Genomic DNA, 23,517 nt, shown 5'->3' on the forward strand with positions numbered 1-23,517 from the left:
TAATAGTGTACATGGTAACAACATAACTTCTATTAAATATCTAAAACTATTGACATTAGTAAAAATTTTCATATTACATGGAATTCTTCTTGTAAATTTGTTAAAAAAATTTGTAAGAAAAGACTTTTTTCTGTTATTTTTTTAAAAATCTTAATTGACAGATAATTTTTTCATGGTAATTATATCATTCAAAATTATAAAATTCGTAAATCTGCATATTTATTTAGATCGTTTGATGCAGATTTAATTGAGATGCAGACTTACGAAACTTTAAAAGTCATATAATTACAATATGAAATATTATGGGTGATGAAATTTGTAGGGATTATGAAAATACGAAAGATACAACACATATATTAGATGGAGATAGAGATGACAAATAAACTCGTCCTCGTGGGTATTGTCCAAACCCGTCCCCGTTTTGACAGGAAATTCCCGCATTGACTGGGTATGAGTATGGGTATGGGGAATCCCCTATTTTTTCAATTGGGTATGGGGATGTACATATCCCCGCCATAATACCCGTCCCCGTCATATCTTCATCCTCATTTAAATTATTAAAATATTTACAATTAATTAAGTAACCCTATATAAATATATATATATATATATATATATATTCTATTTTTTATTTCTTTTAATTATTTGGTTTGTTATGAAACTCATTCGCATCTCCAATATATTTTTTATCTTATCATAACCTTTATGTAATTATGTTAGAATGATGTATGTCAATTAAAAAAAATATATATTTCTAACATTTGAATATTTATATTATTTTTTAATATTTTTATTTATTGCATTTTCCTTTCACATGAGAATGTTTAATACTCTCAATTTAAGTGTTTAATAACATAAACATTTTATTTACTAGATAATATATAATAAAAATTACTTATTATTATTAATTTTTGTTTCATTTGAAAACCTTTTTTGTTTCATTAAAATAATTTTTGATATTTCTCAACCATTAAGTATATATGTTGATATTTGAAAAGTTTTCTTAGATCTCTAAGATTTTCATCTTATCATACCCTTAATTATATATTTGTTTTCCTTTCGTGATTCCTTTCGATAGTCTCCAAATTTTTTATAAGATACACATTTTTAATTTTTTGTTTATTTTAATCATGTAAAATACTATTTCGATATATTTTATCTAATTATTTTTTATTTTCTAACTCATTACAATCATACTTTAATTTTTTCACTATAATTGTATACATAATTTTTATTTACTACAATATAAAAATTTAATGTAATTGCTATTAATATTTTTTTATCACCATCCAACATATATTGGAGTTCAAAAGATACAAGATCTATGTTAAAATTTTATTATTATGATTATTGTTTGTTCTTTGCATCATTTTGATAAAGTGATGTATTATAACTTTTATTAGTGTATAAAAAAAGATTCATTATAATTTAAAAATTGAAGTAAATAAACATTTAAAATATATTTTAATTTGAATATTTTTTCCTTTTATATTTTTTTAAAATAATTTTAAATTTTATCAAGTAGGGTTCATTAATGTTTTTCATTAATGTTTGCAAATTTAATAAATATTTTGATTCTCATAAAATTTTATTTGATATTCTAATCTAAAATGTAAACAATTATAATTTATTTCAAAGTATTTGATATCGAATAAACAATCATCCTCTTAATATTGAATATTTGACAATATTATGTTTCCTTTACCGTAATTTTTTCATTATTTTATTAAAATTAATATTAAAGTAGTAAGAAAACGGGTATGGGTATGGGTACGAGATTATACTCGTTATCCGGTGGGGATGGGGATGGGACAAAATTTTAATACCCGTTGGGTTTGGGTATGAGGATGAATTTTTTTTATGGGAATGGGTATGGGATAGCGAAATCCGTTCCCGCCCCGCTCCCTTGCCATCCCTAGATGGAGAACTTGTTATTTTATTTTATTTTATTCATATATATATATATATATATATATATATATAACAAAATATAAAATATTTACAAAATCTCAATCTTTCTTGATTTCCTAATTCTAAAATAATAACTAATTTCTAAAATTGAAAGATATTTTTAAAAATAAAATATTTCCTAAAAGCAAATTTAAATAAAAAAGATATGAAATAAATATTCTCAATCGTGAGTCATATAATAAACTCAAGAAACTCTATAAAAGGTTGAACAAACTATGAATGAAATCGCTGCTATCAAATGTGATGATAATAGTAAATGCGTATTATCTTATTCAAATTATTAGAAAGTGTTATCAAGATGTTATATGAAGGAGTTGAAATATTCTCTTTATTATCATCTTTATCATCTTATTAGTTAAATCAAGTTCAAGGTATGCTTTTCACCCTTCGTTAAAATAGTCAATCGACAATTATATATAAACGGATCAAAAATAGTCGTCAAATAACTTTACGTGAATTTGAAAAATTTAGACAGGATACGAGCTTAAATAAATGTTATATATATATATATATAAACATTGACTTTTGTAAGTGTTTCATAATTATTTTTGCATACATATTTCATTACCAATTTTGTTTGTATTTATATAATTCATTTTATTATCAATATTTATTGAAAAAACGATCAATTAAAAAGTAAAATTGCAAGTATTTATCTTTGTGGTAGCGTCAAAACTCTTTCATTTCCAAAAACCTTCCTCACATCAAGTGTCTAAGTGACTCCCCTTTTCATGTCATCATATTCCTTAGTCTCCCTTCTCACCATCACGAGTCTCAATCTCTTCCTCCTCCTTTTCTCATAAACTCTCTGCTTACATATGTTACAATTATTAACTTTTTATTTTATTACAATTTTGAATTTACTAATTTAAAAGTATACTTAAGAGTTATGCATATTTTGTATCCATATTACTTTTATTATACTTGTTGCTTTAAAACTTATTTAAATAATTTTTAAAGTTACTTTAACTAAAAAGAATATGTAAAAGAAATCTCTCTCTCTAAATTTTCATATGATAAACAATATTAATCTTGTAAACTAAACAATGTAGCGTGTAATTTTTTCAGATTTATTAGCCATATATACAGAAAACCTTCTGCTTTTTTATCAATCAATTGATATAAAATACTTAAGATAATCTATACAAAAATATTTTTTTCTATGCATCTTTCACTACATAACACTGAAAAAAACCTTTGTGAAGGTATAAACTAATCATGTTTATCAGATGACCACTGATATCTTTATCTGCTTGAATATTCCAAACATGTTAAATAGACTTTTGAATTGTAAAACAACTCACTTGTTATATATATATATATATATATATATATATATATATATATATATATATATATATATATATATATATATATATATGTATATATATATATATATATATATATATGTATATATATAGATATCTACATATATATATATATATATATATGTATATATATGTATACACCAAGTCAAACCATATTTCGGACTCCTACTTTTATTTGGAAAAAATAAAAAAAACTAAGCAATTATAAAAAAAAAATCAAGATATTGATTAAAAGTTGTTAAGCTAAAAATATAATTAATTAACAAGGCTTTTCCGTAATTTAATTTAAAATACAAGAGGTTGTACAATTCTATTTAATCCCAAGTGGATTTAACATAATTTGACTTTTTGCACCGCTTTTAAAATTGATTACATAATTAGGCGGCTGCAACATAAAAACAGGTGAATGCAGACAAAAAAAATCATGTTGTTAATTAGTTTCCTTGTATGTCTGTTTCAGTGTGTCAGAGTAAGATGAGAAAAAAAGTTAGTTCCTAATTTGCCCTCAATGATATATACTGTGTAACAGACACTTTAATTTATGCTAAAACAAATAGAAATACATGAGAATTGATTTATACAAGTGGTGTTACTCTTGTTATTACATCATCATTACTTTTATAAATGGTAGTTTCCGTGGATTAAATTATGAAAATACGAGTGTATATCTCATAGATATTACTCATAATAAGTTTAATAATAATAAATAGTTGGTCCCAGTAATAACATAATCAATCTCCTTAAATAAATCTTCCGGTTGCAATCTTATAGATAAATCCATTTTAAAAAAGTATTTAATAGAGATGGTAATCACATTTCTCAACAAAATTGCAAAATTGGTAGATACTCCGCCATGATACATTCTTTAAAAATGGTAAATATTATAAAAGTTATGCTGGAAAGAAGAATATAATTGATTAAATGCACTTTTTATATTTGCCAAAATATTTAAGATGCTAATTTTAATGTAAATAAATGAATTAAATAAGTTTAAATTAGATAAATTGTCTATATTAAAATGTGAGGATATTTGGGTAAATTTTCTGTTATGATTATAAATTGATCCTCCGTATCTACGCATTTACACAAATTTAACCATATTTAATTCTTTCCACTCCTCTCCATCCAGGATTTGAAAAAATTTTCAACTATACGAGTTTGCAGTGAGATGGTGTACCTACTTGGAGTTAAAAAATTTCAACTATACGAGTTTGCTTTTAATAACTTGTTCAACTTTTTCGTTTTTATTTTGTAACTTCAACTCAGGTCTGGATTCACAATATTAATATATTTAATATATGAATAAACTAAAGTTTAGGTTGAATCATCTCATGCTGAAAATACGATACATTGATTACATGTATTTCAATTTCAAATCTCTGAGTTGTTGCTGCTAACATAATATATCACACTTGTCACTGTAACTTATAATGTATGTATTAATTTATTTTTTCTGTTAGAAAATAATATAATTTCGTTAGTTCATATGATTTCATTTTCAGTGAAAAATGAGATGGCTGGCTTAGAAATGAATAGCATCATGCGAAGCCCCCACATCATCATCATCATCATGAATCGATTGGAAGAGATAAAATTAGTAATAGTTTATTATTAGATCATTGACCCGTACAAACTTCTGAAGAGGTAACCATAAGTAAGAATTTATGTTGTATTTTTTTTATGATTTTTTGTCAAAAGACTCATCAATTATAAAAAATAATTATTTAGTATTGATGATTAATATATTTTTTCATATGGATATTTTTTTTTTCATATATGAGTTATAGTTATAGAGAGATTGTGATTTCATATGCTTATATGACATTGAGTCTTACACATATAAAATATTTGACATCACCTTAACTCCAAAACCTTAAGGTAATGGTCTTATGCGTATTTATTCTTATATAATGTTTAACTTTATCTATTATATCCAACATAAAACTTTTGACTCACTTATACTATTTCTAACAATGATTAACTCACACCACAAATAAGTACAAAGATAATTAGTCTGAATTCATAAGGTAGGAGGAGAAAGTGAAATGAATTGCACATGTAATGCCTAATTGCCCTGTCTGGACATATTTGGCTGAGCATTTTCCAAATGCATATTTTTCTTGATTCATACGTAAGCTTAAAACAACACCCATCTAATCTCAATTTCTATATCTATCTCACGTTATCGTTGACTTTGATACAATGTTCCATGACATAACCATTTCTATTACCTCAACTCTCAACTTTCAACTCCAGAAGAAGAAGTCATTATACTATTTCATACATAGGATGAGCAGCAACAGTGCAGTTAACTCCCCTGGATTCCTTGGCTCAAGCAACATCAATGGCTACAGCTATGGCATAGGAATCTCCATTGGAATACTGTTGCTCATCATAACCATCACTCTAACTTCATACTTCTGCACCAGAACACATGTCTCGTTTGCTCCACCTTCCAGGAACAGAAGACTCACCTCGAATGCTCTTGAACCACACCACTCTATAGTTGATGTGAGTTTGGATGAAGCCACTATTCTGAGTTATCCAACCCTGCTGTACTCTGAAGCGAAGGTTCAGAAGTGCGATTCCACTGCAACGTGTTGCTCCATTTGTTTGGCGGATTACAAGGATACTGATACGCTTCGCATGCTACCTGATTGTGGACACCAATTCCACCTCAAATGCATAGATCCATGGTTGAGATTGCATCCCACTTGTCCCGTTTGTAGAACATCTCCGATTCCAACGCCCCTCTCAACTCCTCTCGCTGAAGTCGTTCCGTTGGCTACCAGACACGATTCGTAGGTAGCACCAACACCACAATTTTAACTCACTCTCTGATTCCCAAAAAATATATGAGATACTAAACATCCATTTATGTATCAATACAGATACTTATTGCTTCATCCTTTACTTTAACTTTTTCTTGTACCTATCGAAAACTGAATTATGCGTATGTGTGTATCCATGTGAATCGATAGCTAGCTCTAACCTCAAATCTATTACCTTGATATAAGTAATAGATTGGACTCATTCAAGACATTTTTACTGTTTGTACTGTATGGGCTGGTCGGTCGATCCTTGCGAGATTGCTTCAATGATTTACGGAGGAAGTTTTACTGGAGAGATATAACACTTATGAAACCTGAACCCAACCACGTAAGGTATTGACACCACTTTCAATCTAAAACCTTAAGATAATGAATTTATGAGTCTTTATCTTGATATAATGCTCTAATTTCTCATTTTTAACCAACGTAGACTTAGACTCACACTTGAATTCTTAACGACGCGGTAAAAATTAGAAAACTGAACAAATTGTTTAAGTAGACGTTTAACGTCTACTTGAAACACCGCTAGCTTTAACATGTGTTTCATAATCTTGTTCCTATTAAAATGTTTGCAAAGACTGAGAAATGGGTGAACCACTGAATTTGGGCGAGCCGAAGAGAAAAATTCACAATGTTGTCACAGTTATAATTCATCCATAACTAATTTACGGTTGCACCTCTCATGGTTGATATAAAGAATTATCACAACTGGGATTGCACATACATTAATGCCAAAATTTAGATTACATTATATTCCTACCTTCTGTATTTTCTTAGATATGGCTTCGTATTTCTCCGTTTCTCATCATATACTAACCCCTTCCATGTTTCTTTAAGGTTCGGGATAAATGGTTTTTACTTCTGGTTAAAGTTGAAAAAAATGGAAAAAAGATAGATTGCAAAATTTATTTTATGCAAAAATAAAGACAAAGAAACTGAAAGATAGAGTACATTATTTAATGAATTATGTTACAAAGATTTCTTTTTTCTAATAATTAAAAAGAAATAGATAAAATTATTAATATCAAATAATATCGTTTTATATTCTATTCATATTCACTATCCAAATAATTATAATTTTTGCGCCTATTTTTCTTCCTTTAATTACTATCCATTTGTTATTGTCTCCTTAAACCTTGATACATGATCAAGTATGTGTTAATTATTAACTAGAAATTTGAAAGTTAAGAAGATAAGACCAACAATAAGATGAGTTCTCCATAATTCGGATAAAGAATTCAATCTCAAGTTTGAAGATGTGGTCAGAAGAGTTTTATTAAAGAGAAATTAAATAGATGCAACTTTAGTTCAACTTATATAAAGGATTGACATTAATTTTAATCAAAATCTCAAACCTAGGTTTATAGATCTTTTATCTTATAAGGTGTATAACTTTGTCATTTTTATTCAATGTGAAATTTAGAGTCACACTTAGATCATTTTCCACATAATAAATATTTTCAAACCTTTAATACAATAAAACTCACTTTGTTGAAAATTCAAAAGTTTAAGTCTAAATCTCACATTGAGTAAAAATGAGAAAGTTGAGCATCATATAAGAAGGAATACCCCTAAATTATTGTCTTAACATTTTGGATTGAGATCGGTGTCAATCCGTTATGTGGTTAGGTTTCATATCTCATTGGTATTGTATCTCCCTAATGAACCTTATGTCTCAATACACTCATTATTGATACCAAAATGAGAAAGTTTGATCATATATAATAGTCCTTCCTCAAAAGACTATTTTATGAGTTAGTAGAGAAATTATTTGATTGTTTTTGTATCTACAATTTCAATCGATCATAATACATATAATACATATCACGTACAAGGAATTAGTCAACCATAGAACAAGTGGTAATTCAAAACCATTAATAATTTCGAGTTACTAACTATTACATTGAAAGACAAAATCAAATTTAAGAAAAAAAGGTAATTGATATTAAACGATTAGGATTCTAATAATATATATTTTACCTCATATGACTTTAAATACCAACTAATATTCACCTATCATATAGATATAAAACAGAAAATCAGATAACTAAAGGTCCCATAATAAAAAAATATTTTTTTCCAAATATAATATTGAAAATAAAAAAATGCAAAACTAATCCATTCACTTTCATAAAAAATGAATTGGGACAAATTAATTCGTTATAGTTAGAATGGATTTAAAATCTTAATCATAATGACTAGAAAGCAAGTTAACAAGATAAACTAGTAGTTTTTTTTTTATAATTTTATGATTTTTCATATAATTAATTTATATTTTTAATTAAATATATTAAAGAAACTTTAACTTTTATATCTTAATTATTGTATTAGGATTAATAATTAGATTTATCTAATAAATATTAACTATTTTAAGTAATATTATTATCAAATAAATATAATATAATATAATATAATATAATAATTTAATTTTTAAATTATCTTCATTTTAAGTTTATAAAAGGTAGGTAGATTAGAAAAACCATTATTAATCTATCAAATTAACCCATCAAACCAAATTCACATATTAAAATTTCAACTTGACTCACAAACCTTCCATCACCCATCACTAAAAATAATGTTATGTAATTGAAAAAAATAAAAAAAACCAGCCTCAGAAAAACTTGTGCCAATAATTGAAAAAGTCATGTCCTGGATGTGAATTCAAAGCCCAAACAACCAAAATAGATGCATATTGTATCATATCATATCAAATTCAAATCACCGCCACCATCAAATTCAACCTGCTTAATTATATCATAATGCTCCAATAATTACTTAACAAAACTTCAGCCAAAAGAAAAGTGACAGAACAAAAAAATGCAATCATCCCAAAACTACGAAAAGCCAACGGCTACAGCATAACTGTGCCCTGAACATATGTTTAACGAGAAATCTAACAGAATAAAATAAAATAAAATTATTGCGATTTAGTATGTTAAATTGTAATGGTTGATTAAATTTATTTTGAATCACTTAAAAAAATATTAACTATTAATTAATGAATTTAATTATTAAAATTATAATAAGGAACTGAACTAATTTACGAAATTAGAGAAGTATAAGATGGCCCTCTAACTTATATATCTTTAATCTATTTAATCTCTTCCTTATTATAATATATAACAACATGGAATGTTTTGCTATATTTGCTGCATGCATGTGATGCTCTCTCTGCATTTGGTACTTATTTATTTCATTATAACAACTTTAATATTATTATTCACTTTTATATCAATAATAGGATGAAGTATGTTTTGAGTTTATTAATTTTGATCAAAATTGAAATTCGTTCCATACATTTTGATCTTTAAACTTTAAAAATAAATATAGTCTTTTTAATCCAATTTTATTAATTTTTTTTACGTGTCGAACCTGTTTCATGTTAGTATTGGAGGTTTTTACACTATTTGACATAGTCTCGGTTCAATATTTACTGAAAAATGTATTCTACATCTCAACAAAAATCAACATAATTGGGTTAAAATGATTATATTCATTAATTTTTAAAGTTTAGGAACCAAAATGTATCAAAGTTCCAGACAGAGAAAAATTTCAATCTTGAGTCAAAATTCAGAGACTAAAAACATACTTAACCCAAAAAAAATATATCACTCTCAGGTTTAAGATTACGAATAAGTCATGAATAAATTTAATTAAGAAATTATGATATTATTTTAAAATCAAAATCCTAAAACATATATTTTGAAAAATAAAATCCATTTTATTTACTTTTACAAAGTGTGAATATTCGATTCATCTTAAATTTTTATTAATTTTAGTTTCATTTAAAATCTTAGTAACTAAATTATTGGATTCTTCTCTAATAATAACTAGAGTTATACCAATGCAAGGAGTAGTACTATAATGAATACAAAAATGAGACTATATATTGTGTTGAAATCGAGCTTACTGCCATCAGAAAACTGCATTAATTGTTTTGTTGGTATCGTAGTTTTCTTTCCTAATCCGGCAAGACAGCAACACCATATAAGCATGTTTTTTCAAACGTCAAATCTTATTAGTTGACCAATTCCTAGCTCTTATGATTATCCTTTTCTGCATACATGTTCAAATGCCCAAAACACTTTATAATACTCAGTTCCTTCTATTGTACCAACTTCCACACTACGCAAATCATTCATATGCTTTGTTTCACGGACTTAATAAAAACTTGGACTGCATATAAGAAATACAATAACAAGAAATTACTAATCTTTGCAGGAGGGATACAGGGAGCATGAAAAGGTTGGCAAACGCATACAATGAACTCTGTTTTAAAGTTTAATACAGTGATTGCATTCATGTGCTTGATTTATGAAATGCATCCAAAATGGTATACTTGTTGTGCCTACACATTGTACAAGGGCTTATGGTCTGACACAAACGCTATTAAACATTGAACATGTTTGGTGGACAAATTATTGATTCACTTTTTTGAAATAGACATTTAATGGTTGCAATGTCTAGTGCTTTTTCTTAATTTTTGCTTGCAACAACTAATCTTTTTAGGTCTTTCCGGTGTGCTGCTTTATGTGCGTGATACCGGCATTTGATTGCGGATGGGGAAGGATTAAAGATATGGTGTAGACATGTCTCTGCACAAAAAAGCTTCGATCATGTAAACTTCGTTTCATAGGGAGATGAAATTACCAAGGATTGACTTTGGTGTAACAAAAAAGTGTACATGATAATTAAAGTTGAGAAGGGTGAAAGGTATAATGAAACTGCAAAGAATCTGTACACTTATTCTCACTAAAATCATGAAAACATCTTTAAACTTGTCTAAGTGAAATCTCACAATAGACATTGAGTTTAAGGCAAAACCTCAATCATGATCGATCAGGAACTACTGCTGAAACTAGATATTGGTCATATCAATCACATTAGTCTCTCGAAAAGGACTGTAGTCATCAATTTGTCGTTTACAATGTTACTATCATGTCGGTCACTAAATTTCCATCGACAAATTTCAGAACTTACTTTATAGTCAATCTTTCGCAACTATTTGTGTCTTTTTCTCCCTGCAATGCAATGGGAGTTGCTTAAAGATTCTTAGACTTAAAAGAAGTTATTCTTCTGTAGTTCCACTGCATAAGAAATTGATGTTAGGTTTCATTTTAAGTTTGTAAGGATGGAAAGAAAATATGTGTGAAGCTATTAAATATCATGTGAGACACTGGAACCTGATGGAAGACCCACGTCTAAGGCAAATTTACAGTATAAATCGGTACAAACTTCGCATCATAAGTCAGTTAAGTTTAAAATCAATACTATAAAATTATTCATTAATATCTAATCTTACGTTCGAGATATATATTTCTTAATGAAATATGAAATTATTCATTAATATCTAGTCTTACGTTCGAGATATATATGTCTTAATGAAATCGATTTTGTAAGATTAAGTGGACTTTAAGGACAAGGTTGCTTTTACCAGAAATATGTGGAATCATGATCATCGGCACACTTTGTCTCCTCTTTTGTATTGGCCAAATGAATAGGTGTGGTCCAAGGGCACTCCGAGTGAAATTGGTATTGAACCAACTGAATCATGTGGCAAATTGAGACTGGCATAGTTTCCCAATCAGATAGGCAAATGATATTGAGAATATTAGCCACTTTATAGTTTTGAATTAACAAATATGGTTCATATTCCACACCATGATTGAGGCACCAAATGGTAGGTAAAGGGTCAGTCCCACTCTAATCTGATAAAAGATGAGGAGTGGGTATGGCCTTGTCCCCACATCGTCCAGTGATCATTCAAAAGCAAACCCAACAACATCACACAGCTTTAGAATCTCCACTTTATATACTCTCTTCAATCCATAACACAAAACTTATCGTCAACCCCACTCTATTGCCTCACTCATTCTCACAACCTCTTCTTTTCTTCACTCTTTTCACTCACATGCCATCCAATTTTCTAGAGCTACAAGACACAACAGGAATAATGGTGAGGGGAAGGTTCGTCACAAAACTAAAACTCCTCCCAACCATAACCAACTTGAAGAAACAAGGCCTTCTTCTTCAAAAAAGGTTTCCAACCCCATATCATGACTACAAAGAAAACAACCTATCTCACCTGGTGCTTGATGATGATGGTAATCATTTCGGGGAGGAAGAAGCCACCGTAGGGTCCAAAGAAATCACAAAACCTTCCGAACAAAAGTTATCAGTGCCTGCTATGGCATCATGCAACAATGGATACCCATCTCTCAGTGATTTCAAAGAGTTATGTCCACCAGGGGGGAACCACTCCATCATTCTCTACACAACAAGCCTGAGAGGGATAAGGAAAACGTTTCATGACTGTAACACGATCCGTTTCTTGTTGAGGAGCTTCAAAATAATGTACCATGAGAGGGATGTGTCTCTGCACTTGGAGTTCAGAGAGGAGTTGTGGAAAATCTTGGGAGGGAAAGTCATCCCTCCCAAGCTTTTCATCAAGGGAAGGTACATTGGAGGAGCCGATGAAGTGGTTGGGTTGCACGAGACGGGGTGGCTTGGGAAGTTTCTAGAAGGAACACCAACTCACTCCAGTGATTCTCCTTGCACCGGCTGCGCCAACATGGGATTCGCCATTTGTTCCAACTGTTGTGGAAGTTGCAAAGTGTTCAGTTGCGACAGGGACAACAACAACAACCATGAATGTTTCGTTAGATGTCCTGATTGTAACGAGAATGGCCTTGTCAAATGCCCCGTTTGCTGCTAGAGATTTATCCAACCTTTTGGTGCGTTTGTTTTCATTTTTCAGTTCATATGTTATGATTACAAAAACATCGTTTCTATTTTCACTCTATTTTTGTTTTCAAAAATTTGTTAAGGAAAAAGGTGGCAACAAATTTAGCTCGGTTGTTCTCACCGATTTCTTTATAGATTTGTGAAAATGAGAAGTAGATGTAAAAATAAAGAGATGTTTTAATAATTATTGGCATCAACTGAAAATGAAAAGAAAAAACAAACCAAGGTGGCCAAATAAGTTTTATATCATTCTTCTTGTACTATATTATTGATATTTTTTGCTCTTTAACCTTGTCTATCTGGTTCCTTAGAAATGGACATTCTATGCAACTCGTACTATCAGATGTAGAAACTGTAATACAAGCTCATGTTGTGTAGTGTGACAGGTAAACATGTCACTCGGTTATTAATAGGTTGTACAGTGATTTTGAATGAATGGAAAATTTGAGTATCGTGTTTTCATAACAACAATGTTTAGATTTATCCTTTAATGTATAGAATCCAAAATCAAAAAGAAAAAAAAAAAGAACAAAATGTAGAAGTACGAATAACCTTGGTTTTGGTTTTGTATTTTGTATTCCAGAATACATAATGTACAATCCTATAATATAAAATTTGTTTTTCAATCTAAAAATGTTTCGAAGTGTATATGTCTGTGTATTTTGGAACTCAAAATAATAAATAAAAAAATATATAATTTGAATTTTAAAATGTGTGGAGTGCACATTAAAATTGGGGAGGTGCAGAAAGAAAAACCATGCCATAGAGCCCAAGATCCATCAAGTTCAGGTCCATAACCATATGGAAGTCTAAGATCCAGTACCCACTTAAGAGGATTCATGACAAAAACTAAAGTGGTCCACTTGGAATGAGAAGGTCAATTGCTAGAATTTGATTATTTGAACTCAAGTTTAAGCATGCCTACCTTATTCACAAAGACAAGTCAATTATATTTTTTCTTTTATTTACTTCTAAGTATAAAGGAACTAAGTTATATAAATTATTTAGAAATAAATAAAATATTGTTATTTATTTTAAGGGTGAAAATTTTGGTAATCTTATAAATAAAAGTAATGTTTATAGTGATCTTTAATTGTTCGTGGAGTTAACTTTTATATTTTTTTTTTCTAATTACAATTATACGCATCAAAATATCTAATTCTCAATTCTATAAAGTCAGAAAGTTTAATTTTTAATTCTACAATTTTAGAGCTCATCATTAACACTGATATTAATCTTATAAATTTCATATTTGTTTATTAAATTATCTTTTATCATAAACTGAGTTCTACAAAAAAATTTCCAATATTTTTGGTATCAAAATTTTATATTATGAACTTTAATATCGTTCTGTATTCATTCAATTTTGAGTTTATAAGAAAATTTTATTATATTATATCGTTACCATATTATAATACAATAATTAATTATATAATATTTTTAAATATAATAATTATTTATATTTAAATATTAAATTTTGTTTAAAATATATATTTACTTGTGATTATCAAAAATCTATAAAGATAATATCTCACTATATTATAAGATATAATAGAATCTCACAATAAACAACTATATCATAAGATATTACCATAATTATCTTACATATATTTTACAATATATTGAAAACAAGTACGATTAATTTATTTTCTATCAATAATTAAAATTGAAAAAATGTGAAAAAAGATTTTGTTCAAACAATTATGAACGAGACATTTATTCTTCTAAATCGTATAAGTCCTTTGACATTAAAAGCAAGTATTTCAATATGTCAATTGATGTCATTAGTAAATGTCACATGTATACCAGTACTATTTATATATAAACAGTGACATACATTAGAATTGGCAAAAGCACGTAATAGGGAGAAACATGAGTTTACGTGCACTGAAAATGAAAAAATAAATAAAAATTCAATTATATAGAAAAGACAATTTTATTAAAATTATCATGTCAAACTTATTTATAATAATATTTGATGATACTCGTGGATTTGGCATATGTTTTTTTATTATGAGTTCAAAAATAGGCATCAAGGTATTAAAATCAAAAGTAATTTCTATTTATAAGAGGAATTTATTAGTTGAGAATTTGTCCTCTACATGAAAAAATATGCATTCACTTGAAAAGGAAATTATAGAGCCATTTACATAATAACCTTCCCAAGAAAAAAGATAACAGATAAAAATTCAACTCACTCGTTGTCCGCAACAAAAAGCTTAAACGAGCATCCATTTGTTAATCGAATTCACTTAAAAATCATAAGAACATCAATGGTTAGCATAAATTTCAATTTACAGTGTGATTAGTAGAATCCTCATTTGAGGCTAAAGCTAAAGTCTAGTGCAGTTATTGATTATTCGACCTCTGGAGTTGCATAACAAGACTGTAACAGTTGGGTATAGTGAAACTCAACTTGTAGTAGTCTATGATGAAGCGATTCTGAAGAAACGATACCTTTCTTAGCATCTGCTTCCAATTCTCTTATAGGTACTGCAGCTAGGAAGCTTTTAATGTATTCTTTACATGCTTCTTTACCTCTGCAACATATAACTTCTTCTTGTTCACTACTCAATTGTACGTCGTTTCCTTCAACAGAATTTATTTCCTTGTTTACTTCATGTGTTTTCTTCATATTAGAATCTGATACCTCTTGTTGGTCGTCTGATGTTTTACCATCTGATATACGAGGAACATCTGGCATGTTGTAAATCGTTGTGTTGCTGTCAAATTTCAAGATATATGCCTGATTACACCCTTCATAAAGTCTTTCTCCCAAGGTGTCAATGATGTAGTAACAATCAGATTCAACTTTGAGGATGAAAAAATGGTCATTCCAACTAACAATATAAACATGAGGTTCCCCACTACTCGGACACTCTTGTCCAACACAGCTAATCTCATCCCAAATGCTATCAAACGACATGGCACCATGTAAAAAGTCGAATTTCCCTTCATCATCCATGCCTTCTGGATGAAAAAAACCAACGAAAGATTTTTCAAAATCCACTGTAAGTGAACGTATTTTTGCTTGAATAATTGTTTCAAGGTCAAAATGTTTGTCGGGGAATCGCTCTTTGTAGGTATCATTGTCGCAGAGTTTCCTCCATTCTAATGAGCCTTCTCTGATTAGACTATCAAACTGAGACTCTATAGGCATGTGATCACGATTATTTTGGAACCAATCGGCAATCACAGCAACAAGAACTGTACATACACTCTCACCTGCTGCACGCTCACTGCGTTGATCAATTGAAGCAAAGAAGACATGTGTTTGAAGCTTCATATAACCATCACGACTCATGATTTCTTTTTGCTTCCAACTCCCTACGACGAAACTGTCACCCCCAAATTCAGATATTGATGATCTCACAGATGTGTCCTCCTCGGTCTTGTACCACTGCATTAAAACGAATCAAATGCATCATACTTGCGTATTTGTTAGTTTACAATCATTAACACAAACATCAGATAGGCTAAAAGTGTCCCCAAAAACTTGTTGATAATACAATGAGAAGAAAACAAGTGTTAGTTTCAATTCAGAAATAATTCTTACATTCAAAGAAAGGGATTCATCGGAACTAAGTTGTCGACGATCAAAATCTATGTCATCACCACCCTCTTCTGCGTACGCCTTCTTTAACAATGGCTCTCCCTTGCAAGTTTTTGGAGATCTGAAACTCAACTTCCTCTTCCTCCATGGAAGTATGTTGCGCTTAGAACTTCGTAAATAAGGCTCAGAAGAAGAAGAAGAAGAAGAAGGATCCTCCATCTGTGAACACCCATCATCAAACTTCGGCTGGCTGTAATAAACCCAGTCTTCATAATTTTCTCTCATTTCGGAATTAAAAGATTCACCAGCATTTGCAGAGGCCAACGTTCCATAACGAAATGACTTACTGACACTGGAATTCTCCTTCCCCTCATCTGTTTCGCATTCATCATCAGAATCACCAAACCAATCGGTTTCCAAAGGATAATTGTATTCACCACCGTCACTCCTAGAGGATCTACCTTCACTTCCCTCTTCCTCAGGATACCCCTTTTTTGCTTTCGATACCAACTCGGTCAAAATCTTTACTTTCATACAACCAATTGTAGAAAACTCATTTTTTTCTGCCAAGTTTGTTTCTGCTGACTTGGCTGAGCGCAATGGCACAGACACTGTAGATCTCTGAACTGAATCCAAGATTTCTTGGGAAACTCTCTGCTCTGTCAAGCTAATTGATATCTGCACACAATCAAAATCCGTTGTAACAAATGCAAAGACAAAAACTTGAAAGCTACTATTTTAATAATTGTACACTATAGCATGCATGAGATGAAATGAAAGAACACAGGAAAATACTGGGAAAGAGACTCACACAAAGTAAAGGAGAGGACTCTGCAGAACCTCCGGTTAGAGTGAGTGGAATGTTTAAATCAAAAACCTTCTGATCCGTTGACGATGCAAATTCAGCAATATTCAATAATTTCGTTCCAACAGCAACCTTGCTTTTCGACTTCCGATCCGATCCCTGCAAAAGAAAACAGTTCAAATTCCGTTTACAGAAAAAGAAAATCAAATTCGTCACTCATTAATCGACCAAACTTTAAAAGAAAAATACAAAAACCATATATCATCTAATGTCAACCAGAAGTTAGCAACAGAAGAAAAAGTCAAAAAATTTCGACTAAATCTCCTATTTGTAGTGAAAACCCAATAAGTAAACAACAGTAATGTTGCTAACACAGTAAACGAATTAACGCTAACCTGATATGATTGCGACATAACTTGAAAACATATTATTTCATCCATGCTATTAGAAAAGGGATACAATTTTTCATAACAATTTTAACGTTATTTTTCAGTTACATAATTTTTTTTATTTAATGAATATAAATAATTTTTATTTAATGAAATATACAACTATATTTTTTTTTACCTAAAATTAAGTATATAACTTTTTCACTTCAAAATAACATTAGGTACAATTTTTTAAAATTACCTTCTTGAAATCGTATTATTTAAAAAATGTAAAAATTAATATTTTTAGACTAATTAATTCGCATTTTTTTTATAGATTAATAATATTTATTTTTAAAATATATATAATAAATTTTAAAATAGTTGTTAAATAAAATAATTGTTTAAAAAGGTTTTTAGAATAACAGTCAAAATAAAAAAGATTTAAAACAAAACGATTACAGAAAAAATAATTATAAAATAATTAATTTTTAAAATAGTAATTAAAGATAAAATTGAAAAATAAAAAATGAACACAGAAAAAGGAATCCCCTTTATATATTGTTATAGATTATAAATAAATATCTTTAGAAGATGTGAGATCAATGATAATATTACGTCCTAAGAAGATATTTTTGTGTATGTATTATCTAAACATATATTTTTTAATATTGTGACAATATTCATATAATTAATATTTAAAATAACTTTTTATGACTTTTTTTTCATGAACCTGAAATTAGTCCTCTAAAGTTTGTTTCTTCCGGGGACAACCCAAAAGAATCCGATGATCCAAAATCACCATACTACTAAAAACTGTAATAAAACTTTCTGTACGATAATACTAAATCACCAATTTCCAAATTCACGTTCAAGGATTTTTTTTTCTTTTCTAATTGGTGAATCCAATTTTTAAATAACTAATTTTAAATCTTGTAGGTTTAAATAGTTGATTTTATAGAAGTAAAAAAATAGTTGACTTCGTAAAAATATAAAATATAAAGAATAATGTAAACTTTCTAAAAATATAAAAGTCTTGTAAATAAATGAAGAATAAACTTGCTAAAAATACAATTAAGAATTCGGTGTATGAATATAGAAAGGAAGAGATTGATCTAAACGCATTGACATAGTATCTTATAGTATTTTTAGACTGTGTAATGAATATCAATATGAACACATGTGGTAGATACGTATGATAAAACTAAATCCCCAATCTCCAAATTCACGTTCAAAAAGTCTTTTATTCTTAACTGGTGAATCCAATTTATAAATTTTAAAACAAATCTGATTGAGACAGATAGAGAGAGACGTACCTTGAAGAGAGTGAAAGCAATCTCCCAGGGCTTAAAGAAATTGTCCTTGTCGCTGTTCAAATTGCATGACGTTTCAAACTCCTCGTCCCAGTCAACCACGGTGGCGCCGTCCACCACGGCCTCTTTCGTCAAATTTCTTGCGGCGGAGTTTCGCCGCAGAGAGCCGAGCGTCATCTTAGAACCCTTCCAGCGAATCTCCACGACTAATCTGGAACCTTCCCGTGCAGCGTTCGGTAGCAGATCACAGCCCTGGAGCCTCCGCACAATCAACCTGACTATGAACTTCTTGGAGACGGGCGACAGCCATGGCCACCACTTCTTCGTCTTCACCACCATCGGTCACTCCCGTTTTCTCACTGTTGTATTATTCTATCGTTTCCCAAAAAAAATATTGAAAGCGAAAATGGTGTTGGTGGAAAGAAACAAGGTTAAGGTTATTGCTGACTTATTTATGGAGAGAATGCGACAAGGTGACTTGGTCGATCATAGGTTGCGCTACGACACATGCCAATGGAGAAGAAGTCGTTAGTTTGAGTTTTAAGAAACAGTGTGTGCTTTGTTACTGGTTGGTTAGTTTGGTGGACTGGATTAGATTAATGAATATACATATCATATCTAACACTATTTTCTGTTTTTTTCCTTCTAACAAAATTATAGTTTCGCGTTTTATGCAACACATGTATATCCTAAATTTAATTTAATACAACTGTCGATTTTAGAAATTCATATATTTCTTTTAATATCAAAGATTTCGTTTTATACATATATATATATATATATATATATATATATATATATATATATATATATATATATATATATATATATATATATATATATATACCAAAGTTTATGTATCAATAAAGAATAATTTCCGTTTATTTGTTTTTGGAATAATGAAGAAGAGATCTATCTACAAAATATTGTCTGATGCAGGGTGAGTAAAGTTTTTCAAAAAATTGTAAAATATATGAGTATAATAATAAATGAAAGAATTAAGTAAGTGACGTATGTGAAATTGATATCTATCTATACAACTTTTAAATTTAAAATAAAGGTTGAAAAGATAATAAAAGCAAATGTGAAATATAGTTAGTTATCAAATATGTACAAAAGATATTACCATTTAATCATTATCAATCAATTAATATATATATATATATATATATATATATATATATAAATATATATATATATATATATATATATATATATATATATATATATATATATATATATATATATATATATATATATATATATCATTGATCATGATGGAAACTTAATAACAAGCGAAAAAATGCCACAACAAAATCACGTGAAAAAAAGAACTATACATCCAACTTTTCCCCACGCCAATAACAACTAAAATAATGTGCTTTATGTAAATTTTATAATAATTTATACTTGAATTCTAATTCGGTAATTCATTAAAAAAACAAATGTAATTGATTAAAATATAATAAAACATGTATTATTTTATTCTAATATAATAAATAATTAAAATATAAAAATATAATCTATAATTAAATAGTAAATAAAATAAAATTAATCAATTTAAATTTTGATACTTTTAATATATTTTTATTCTGAAATCTTTTTTCTTTTATGAATTATTTTCCAAATGTATTAATATCCAACTAATTTTTTCCGTTACATCATCAAACTTACTAGAAACCTTTATCTCATCCCGGTTACAAATATGAGAAGACAAAAAAAAATGGGTTAGAAAAATAATAAAGGAATACATTTTGTACAATTAAAAATTTGTAGCATTAAATTTTGCATGAAATAATTAAACTTATAAAATTAGTCTTTATTGACATATTTAAAAGTATGATTAAATATATTTTTTGTCTTTAATTTTGAGTGAAAATTTTATCAAAATAATTTAATTTAGTTTTCAAATTTTAAAAATATATGAATTTAATTCATTTAATAAAATTGTATATATTTTTGCTTTAACATTAATTACGAAAAATATTTGAAATGTTAAATAAATTTAATAAAAAATTATTAATAGAATTAAATCTGACAAATTTCTAGACTAAATTATATTAAAATTTCGATTAGAAACTCATTACATTTTCCGATGAAAGTTATAATTCCACGGATATTTTTAACCCTTAAAATTATTTTGGAATCACAAGAAAAAGACAAAATACTACCTGTTAAAACTAATGGAGCAAGCCAAATTATTTACACCGTGAATATTCTGCATTAGGGTTGGAAGTCAGCATCAGGGCAATGAACGCCAAATAGAAAAATTAGGAACACATTTTGCAATTCTTAAAAATGTCCAATAATCTGCTAGTTGAGAAAGATTTTTAAGTTTCACTGCAATGTGTTGAGATCGAACCAAAGAAATATTGTGTTTACAAAGTCAGGGTTTTGTCACATTTTCGAAATCAATAAATATATACATATTTCTCTCGTTCTCATTTTCATCTTTATTCTCATCTCAAATTGCTAATACATTTTTTTAAGTAACTAATTTTCTTTTTACTATTCTCTTTTATCTTTTAGTTTTATTTTATTTGAATAAAAAATATTTTGTTACACAATTATTTACCCACTTTCTCAATAGTTCAATTATTTCGTATGCACTTGAAAATTTGTTCTTTTCTTACATAATTTTTCTCCGGTCTTAATAATTTAACTAGTTGAATATTCAACAAGTTCATATAAGAAGTTATAAGGTGGCTTGGTCCTTAAAAAGAAAGGAAAAGAAGAAAAAAATGTTGGTTCGATCCTTTCCGCAAAAAAAGCATACCGGTATCATATAAAAAATATGGGATACTTTTGACTTACATGTAGTGGCGTATTTTAACGGGGCAGGGAGGGGCCTCCCTCCCAAAATTTTTATTTATTTTTTAATTATAATATATATATATATATATATAATTTATTAAATTGTAAGAAATATATTTGAAGAAAATTAAATTATATATTTTTTTATTTATTTTATAAAACATAATATTTAGTGTTAGATAATAAAACATAAAATTAAATATAATAACAAATAAAAATATTCAGGTCTAATTTCTTTTTTGGTTTTATTTTTTTCAAAAATTGATTATATTATTATGTTAATTACACCAACAAAGCAAATAATTTACGTTAAGAGTTTTGATTTTAATAAAAAAGTCATTGATTTGTTTTAAAAATTTTAACAAAATTTATCGTAAAATATCAAATTGTATCAATTTTTCAATAATTTGGACCAAACTGAAACTAAAAAAATGGATGACTAATTTAACATTTTGAAACCAAAACACAAATCAAAAAAGTAATTAAACAAAATAATTATTAAGATAATTTTTATTTTCTTTCTCGTTATCTTTTTAGTTCTTCACAACTTGTAATGATTTTTCACTCTCATATTGTAATCATTTCTCATTCTCATGTTTTCTTTATGTTCTTTTTAAGAAAAAAATGAGTTAAAAACAAATTCATTATTTATGCTCTAATTTTTCATTTATCCTATCTCTTCCTTATTTCTTATCTCAATAATGAAAAAACATTATTTTTTATTTCATGAGTTTTTTGTATATTATTTTTTTTGTGAATATAGAAGAAAAAGAAATAATTTATTATGTATTTTTTCATAAATGATTTTTAATTATGACTTGACTATAATATATTTTTCTTTCGATAATTATGTGTCTCAATTATAAAAAAATACTATGATAAATTAGTTTTTAATCTTATTTACAAAAGAAAAGTATATTGATAAATAATAAAAAATAATTTTTTTTAAAAGTGATAAAAAATTATTAATAAAAAGAAGATAAACTCTACTTCTTCACATATTTTGAAATATTAGACTAATTATCAATTCAGTTAGAAAATTTATTTCTTAAAGTATTATACTAATAATCGAATATAATAATTTAACTCCTATAACATTTTTTTTTCAAGATCCACCCCTGCTTACATGAGATGAATTTGTAGGACAACAGCCTAACTTAAAAAAAATTTAAAAATTCTTTTCAACTTCTAATTTCATATTTGAATATTAATAAAAGTAAAAAATTACTTGAACTATAAATTTATAAAAAGAATTAAAAATTAAAGTTCACCATTTACTAAAATACTGAAATATGTTATGAAAAAAAGAGAATTTAGATTTGTATCTATAAGTATATAATATCAAATGAAATAATATTAATCATATTTAACATACAAACAAAACAACACTGCATTGTTACAAATCATTTTAAGGATTTAAAGAGGACATAACTTTCCTTAACTTTTTGTTGTAATTTTTTTCAAAGTGAATATATATATATATATATATATATATATATATATATATATATTAACTGTCCAAAATTTTTATTTTAAACTTCTGGCTTTCTCAAAATTAAATATTTTGAAAAAGATTTATAAATTAAATTCTTGAAAATAATTTTCTTTAAAAAAATAACCTCATTCTAAAGATGCCAAAGTAGTACTATTATTCTCCCATGACGATTGAGATAAATTTGTATGGAAGTTGGTGTCTCAAATACGAGATATGTACTTGTGAAGTGTTATTCATGATAAGTATAAAGGATGAATTCATAAGTTTTTTTATATTTAAGGAAGTCCTTTTGGAG

General features: G+C 27.8%; 3 protein-coding genes across 4 annotated transcripts; 2 read left to right on the top strand and 1 right to left on the bottom strand.

Annotated features, from left to right (window-relative positions):
* The first annotated feature begins 5,388 nt into the window (after positions 1 to 5,388).
* On the top strand, positions 5,389 to 6,495 carry LOC114162275 (RING-H2 finger protein ATL70-like). The gene has a single exon (XM_028046105.1). The coding sequence runs from the start codon at positions 5,502 to 5,504 to the stop codon at positions 6,102 to 6,104; it is 603 nt and encodes a 200-aa protein (XP_027901906.1). The 5' UTR covers positions 5,389 to 5,501; the 3' UTR covers positions 6,105 to 6,495.
* A 5,473-nt stretch (positions 6,496 to 11,968) lies between these two features.
* LOC114181298 (uncharacterized protein At5g39865-like) lies at positions 11,969 to 13,342 on the top strand. Its single transcript, XM_028067720.1, has one exon. The coding sequence runs from the start codon at positions 12,042 to 12,044 to the stop codon at positions 12,843 to 12,845; it is 804 nt and encodes a 267-aa protein (XP_027923521.1). The 5' UTR covers positions 11,969 to 12,041; the 3' UTR covers positions 12,846 to 13,342.
* A 1,707-nt stretch (positions 13,343 to 15,049) lies between these two features.
* On the bottom strand, positions 15,050 to 19,410 carry LOC114176202. Of its 2 annotated transcripts, none has more exons than XM_028061196.1 (4): positions 18,917 to 19,410; positions 17,239 to 17,391; positions 16,431 to 17,105; positions 15,050 to 16,274 (listed from the first exon to the last, which is right to left on the bottom strand). In XM_028061196.1, exons 1-4 carry the CDS (start codon positions 19,250 to 19,252, stop codon positions 15,231 to 15,233), a joined length of 2,208 nt encoding a protein of 735 aa, XP_027916997.1. In that variant the 5' UTR covers positions 19,253 to 19,410; the 3' UTR covers positions 15,050 to 15,230. The 2 variants fall into 2 exon arrangements, with proteins under 2 accessions (XP_027916997.1, XP_027917077.1); XM_028061276.1 differs by lacking the exon at positions 18,917 to 19,410 and adding an exon at positions 17,488 to 17,546.
* Positions 19,411 to 23,517: the final 4,107 nt, after the last annotated feature.

Source organism: Vigna unguiculata, chromosome 1, assembly GCF_004118075.2.
Source record: "Vigna unguiculata cultivar IT97K-499-35 chromosome 1, ASM411807v1, whole genome shotgun sequence".
In the NCBI taxonomy this organism is placed as follows: domain Eukaryota; kingdom Viridiplantae; phylum Streptophyta; class Magnoliopsida; order Fabales; family Fabaceae; genus Vigna; species Vigna unguiculata.